Source organism: Pteropus alecto, unplaced genomic scaffold (genome assembly GCF_000325575.1).
Source record: "Pteropus alecto unplaced genomic scaffold, ASM32557v1 scaffold76, whole genome shotgun sequence".
NCBI lineage: Eukaryota > Metazoa > Chordata > Mammalia > Chiroptera > Pteropodidae > Pteropus > Pteropus alecto.
The window spans coordinates 3,022,335-3,028,334 of NW_006443138.1; the positions used below are offsets into that span (position 1 = coordinate 3,022,335).

Consider the following 6,000-nt stretch of genomic DNA (forward strand, 5'->3'; position numbering starts at 1 on the left):
TTTCAGAGAGCTAGAACAAGTAATTCTAAAATTTATATGGAACCATAAAAGACCCCGAATAGCCATGGCAATCTTGAGAAAGAAGAACAAAGTTGGAGGTATCACACTATCTGATATCAAACTATACTGCAAGTCTATAGTGATCAAAACAATATGGTACTGGCATAAAAACAGACACAATAGATCAATGGAAAAGAATTGGACCACCTTCTTATACCGTATACAAGAATAGACTCAAAAATGGATTAAAGACTTAAATGTAAGACCCAAAACCATAAAACTAGAAGAAAACATAGGCAGTAAACTCTTTGATATTGCTAACAGTAATTTCTTTTTGGATATATCTTCTCGGCCAAGGGAAAGAAAAGAAGAACAAATGGGACTATATCAAACTAAAAGCTTTTGTACAGCAAAAGAAACCATCAACAAAGCAAAAAGACAACCAACTGAATGGGAGAAGATATTCACTTATGATACGTCTGATAAGAGATTAATATCCAAAATATATAAAGAATCATACAACTCAACAATAAGAAAACAAACAATCCAATTAAAAGATGGGCAGAAGACCTGAACAGATATTTCTCCAAAATGCAGATGGCCAGTAGACATATGAAAAGATGCTCAAGGTCACTAATCATCAGAGAAATGCATATTAAAATCACAGTGAGATATTTCCTCACACTTGTCAGAATGGCTATCATCAATAAATCAAAAGAACAGCAAGTGTTGCAGAGAAAAGGGAACTCTCATACACTGTTGGTGGGAATGCAAATTGGTACAGCCATTATGGAAAACAATCTGGAGGTTTCTCAAAAAATTAAAAATGGATATACCTTTTGACCCAGCAGTTGCACTACTGGGTATTTATCTAAGGAAAACCAAAACACTAATTTGTAAAGATCTGTGCATCCCTGTGTTCACGGCAAGAGAATTTACAATAGCCAAGATATGGAAGCAACCTAAATGCCCGTCAACAGACGATTGGATAAAGAAGTTATGGTTCATATATACAATGAAATATTGCTCAGCCATCACAAAAAGTGAAATCCTACCATTTGCAATGACATAGATGGACCTAGAAGTTATTATGCTAGATGAAGTAAGTCACACAGAGAAAGATAGATACCACATGATTTCACTTATATGTGGAATCTAAGGAACAAAAAGAACAAACGAATCAAAAACAAATATAGAGGACAATCTGGTGAGAGTCAGAGGGGACGAGGATTGGGAGGCTAGGAGAATAGGGTGAAGGGTTAAAGAAGTACAAATTTGTAGTTGACAGATGGTCACGGGGATAAGGAGCACAGCATAGAGAATGCAGTTAGCATTAATGTAATGGCTAGGTGGAGAGCCAGAGGAGAGAAAGAGCAGTTAGTGGGATCGTTTTATAAACTATATAAATGTCTAACCAATGTACTGTATACTTGAAACTAATAATAAAAATTTTTTTAAAATGCGCATTGATGTAAGAGTATTGTTAGTCTTAACTCAAATTCTGTGAAATGTATTCCCATTAATGATGTGTTTTTTCTAAAATGGTGGACAATTCTTGGTCAGTCCCAATTATAACAGTATAATTTACATGATAGTTGCATTCCTAGAAAACTTAACACCATGAAAAAAATATTTTGTATTTACATATAAGAAAAAATTAGGTTCTTGGATCAAGTTATTACAAAGGGATTTTCACTTAATAAATGTCTAGAGGACATTCAAAAGTTGAATAAGATGTGGGACAGTTCATTGCATGTAAACTATCTAGGACATTTGCAAGATATCTAGTATGCCTGGCCTCTGCCCATCAAATGCTAATAATTCCACCCTCTTATGGTGTCATTTTAAAAGATACACATACATCATATTACAAAAATGACTTCTAAGGAGCAGTACCACTTCCATTGAGATCGTCAAGATCACCAGGGGAATGCTTACAGTGGTTTTTGAAGAATTGCTAGGAATTAGCCAAGTATGTACTTTGTTACATGAATGAAAGAAGCCTGATTTCTTCAGTTCACTTTTATTTCTTGAGAAGTTGTTGCAGTATCTAAATTTAAGCTACCTTTTACCGTAAAGAAGAATACTATATAATAAGTCAACGTGTAAGATGAAAACTACCAGAAGGCTACGTAGTGCCTTAGAATAACAAACGTTTGGTAAATGGCTCCATGAGCCATTGTATCTTGGTCTCTTAGACGTTCAGAGTCAACATAATTATGCGAGATGCCGTTATGTGTATACACTCTCTATCAACTATGAAATTGAAACATGCATACTTTTGCTGGACCGTTTGCTTTGAAATGAAGAAATATGGGTTTCTACACATGAGTGTTAATTATCAGTTTTTTTCTCTCTCTTTCTGATCATTTTACAACAGGATATTGAAGAGACGATGAATACTGCTTTGAACGAACTTCGAGAACTGGAGAGACAGAGTACAGCAAAGCATGCCCCCGATGTAGTTCTGGACACCTTAGAACAAGTAAAAAACTCTCCCACGCCAGCCACTTCCACAGAATCTCTCAGCCCTTTACACAACGTTGCCCTCAGGAGCTCAGAGCCTCAGATTCGACGAAGCACTAGCTCCTCCAGTGATACAATGAGTACTTTCAAGCCTATGGTGGCACCGAGAATGGGTGTGCAGCTGAAGCCTCCAGCCCTACGTCCAAAACCTGCTGTTCTTCCAAAAACAAACCCTACCATAGGACCTGCACCTCCTTCCCAGGGTCCTACAGACAAGTCTTGCACAATGTAAAAACCAACTGAGCAAGGTCATTTGGGGAGGTGATTAAAAAAAGAAAATGGATTCGTGACAAAAGTCAGCAGACCATAACTTTCCTTAGTTTTGTGCTTATAACTGGAGATCTTCTGGCTTTTCTATGTTCTTGAATGTAATGTCTGAAACTAGCTAAATTTAACATGGGCATTTGTATTTTGTAATTTCTTTTTTTTTTTAGTAACTGGACGTATGTCATTTTAAAGACAATAGAAACACTTAGACTTACTTGAAAATTCAATGCTGCACCATTTGTAATGAAGGCAACACCACTTTGCTCTCCATATTATGCAGTGCTTCAGGTTTAGTGTAGCCTGGGTGAGTCAGAAACGTCTGGATCCAAAGGCACAAGAATCTGATTTCCAGGCTTTGGAGTATAACCAGTATTTGTCTGTGGTACTCGGGGTAATGGCTGAAAAGTGACAGTGGCATTATTTGGTAGCTGACAGTTAACACCTCTGACTCCATATAGGGGACAGGGTTCAGCTCATGCGAATAAAGACTTGCAGTTGTCACAGTGGGACCTTCAGCCCACGGCCTGAATGAGTCGGATGATTGCCTCTTTCATAACAAGTCATTTCCCTGGGTCCAGGTTAAAGACTCAGCGGAAGGGGGTGGAAATTCTGCAGTTATTGCTTGAACTGAACCTGGGAAAAGGAGAGAAAGAGAGAGTCCTCCTGAGATATCCATGTGACTCCTTCCATGAGCCTGATCGGGCCCCAAGTCCATCCTGTGCATTCGCAAAGGACTAGAACATTCTCACTTTAAAGACTTTCTGGGTACACTACTCCACAAACTCCTTCCAAGATCTGTTGTTCAATAACTGCCTAGAAAATATTTCCAACTCCACCAAATCCCTATGTTCTCCTCTGTGGAAATGGAGAAAGCAAACAGCACACAAGTCCTTGGTTCACTCAACCTTCTCTTCTCCTGACGAAATGACCTTGGTTTCTTTAAACACGTACAGAGGCGTAATGATCCTAAATTGAATCCCCAGCTTTCCTCTCCTTTTGACTCTTTGAGCCAACCTAGAACTGGTACCAGAGTAAGAGCCGTGCCGGCCACGGCGGGAGGATGACGTCATGGTTCCAGGATGACTTCCTCCCAATTTTGCACCCTAGAGCCATGACTCTTTTCTTTTTTTCATGTGGTCTCTATATAACTCACATAGTCACATGAGCTATTAGGAGCCCTCTTTCTCTGACATCCTAGCGCATAGACAATTTTTAGTTAGCCCATATTTATGCTATATTACCCTCTATCTTAAAAAGGTTGTTTTGAATTTATGTTTTTTTTTTTTTGAGGTACAAATCACCATTCTCCCACCAGCAGCAACTTATATCAGCTGTAAATCTATGAGCATTTTATCAACTCTATCATTGAACTTACTGAGGAAGAGACCTTTTTTTTTTTTCTTTAAAAATAATAGATGGCCACAACTAACCTCTCTGGACCACCATTGATTTCCTTCTAGGTTTAATTTCAAACTGGTAGCCAACAGCATGCCCATCTAAGAATTACATAGCATGGACTTTATCAGCCCATTGGTGAATGCATCATGCAGGAAAGAATGAGGATCTGTACTAAAATCAAGGTCATGAGAAGATCATGACTTTGATCTCTACCTCAGTTTGCCAATCTAAACATTCTGATGCAGACAGATCAAATAGAGATATTGTCATGTTACTGGTTGCTTGTCTGCAGTCTAATTTCATAAATGTATTGAATAGTGAATTTTTTTCCAAGTATTTTCAGGTATGGTAAGTTTTTAAAGCTCTTAATTTTCAGACCTGTCCTTTTTGCCCATTTTGAAAAAGGGGCCCAGCTCAGCATCTTGTTCAACCCCTCACCATTTCTCTTGAGCTTTAGTGGTCTTTCATCACCTTGGACACATGGGGACAGCCAGGACTGAGTACTGAATAGCACTAACCCTTTTGAACAATCTGCAGATTCCCTAGGAAATTTAAACTTTCCTAAATTCTCTCCCAGTTCTCTCTGGATTCTACTTTGGTTTCTAATTTGCTGTTGCTAGATGGAGAAACAGAAGCAAAGAATAAAGGTGGAAGTAATTGAGGGGAAAAGAGAAACTAAATCTCTTAAAAATTAAAAAGGATTTTTAAACACCAGTTTCCACTTTTGATGGAACAGTAAGATGTTAACAGAGGGCATCAAAAGGGCAGAGGTGTTCTGAATTTATTTAGCGAGGGTAGGGCGGGGGTGTAGGGATGGTATCTTTTATAAGCTTTAACTTCAGCTTCTCAGATATTACTCCAAGCTCAATTCTCCAGGCTTCTCCCTGGTAATCCACCTATGTCGCCTCTCTTTGTTTATACCTGTGATGGAATGAGGATTGCCTTTTTGCCACCAAATCAGGACTCTGCTGCCTGGAATGGCAGAGGACATGCTGCTCTAGACCCTCAGAGCCTCAGAGGCTGTGCCTTCTTCCAGGAAACAGCTCCTAATACTGACCCATCACTCCCTTACTTGACCCGTCTCTGTCTCTTCTCCCTAAACCCCTGTTGTCATCCTGAGACTTTTCTTTTTTTTTTTTTTTTCAATGCCCAGAGAAAGATATGACCTCAAGATGAGTAAGGACTCACCTATCCTCAATTTGTTTAGTAAAAATCTTCAGATTCCAGAGATAAGACAAGGCAGCCACTTCACAAAGGATCCAAAATAACACCCAGTAAGCTCATTAAAAGCTTCAGAAGCTGAGCAGCTTCACCTGGCCTGCTTTCCAGCCATGGACATAGCACAATGCCCAGAGAAAGATATGACCTCAAGATGAGTAAGGACTCACCTATCCTCAATTTGTTTAGTAAAAATCTTCAGATTCCAGAGATAAGACAAGGCAGCCACTTCACAAAGGATCCAAAATAACACCCAGTAAGCTCATTAAAAGCTTCAGAAGCTGAGCAGCTTCACCTGGCCTGCTTTCCAGCCATGGACATAGCACACAAAGGGGAGGTGGGAAGGCACAAGGAGTGGGAAGAGAATAATGAGTCCTGAGATGTTATGCTTCCAGTTTCAAGGATCTTACCAGTCCTCGTGTGCATTTTGGGAAAGGGATCATTTTGATGATGGGGAAATGATGGTTCTACAAAGATTACCTGACTCCATTTACACAAGACTACCTATATGTCCATGTCCCCTCCATTGAACTCACTGAAGTAGATTTACCAAGCCGGCCTTTTGGTTCGGGTCAGGACATTAGGAATGAA

General features: G+C 39.3%; 1 protein-coding gene across 3 annotated transcripts in view; it reads left to right on the plus strand.

Annotated features, from left to right (window-relative positions):
* The window catches only part of SRGAP1 (SLIT-ROBO Rho GTPase activating protein 1), a 231,133-nt gene extending 226,668 nt beyond the window's left edge, over nt 1-4,465 (plus strand). For all 3 annotated transcript variants that reach the window (XM_006923700.3, XM_025040948.1, XM_025040947.1), the window contains exon 22: nt 2,381-4,465. In XM_006923700.3, coding sequence (XP_006923762.2) covers nt 2,381-2,758 — 378 coding nt within the window. In that variant the 3' untranslated portion in view covers nt 2,759-4,465. The remainder of the gene's footprint in view (nt 1-2,380) is intronic.
* Nucleotides 4,466-6,000: the final 1,535 nt, after the last annotated feature.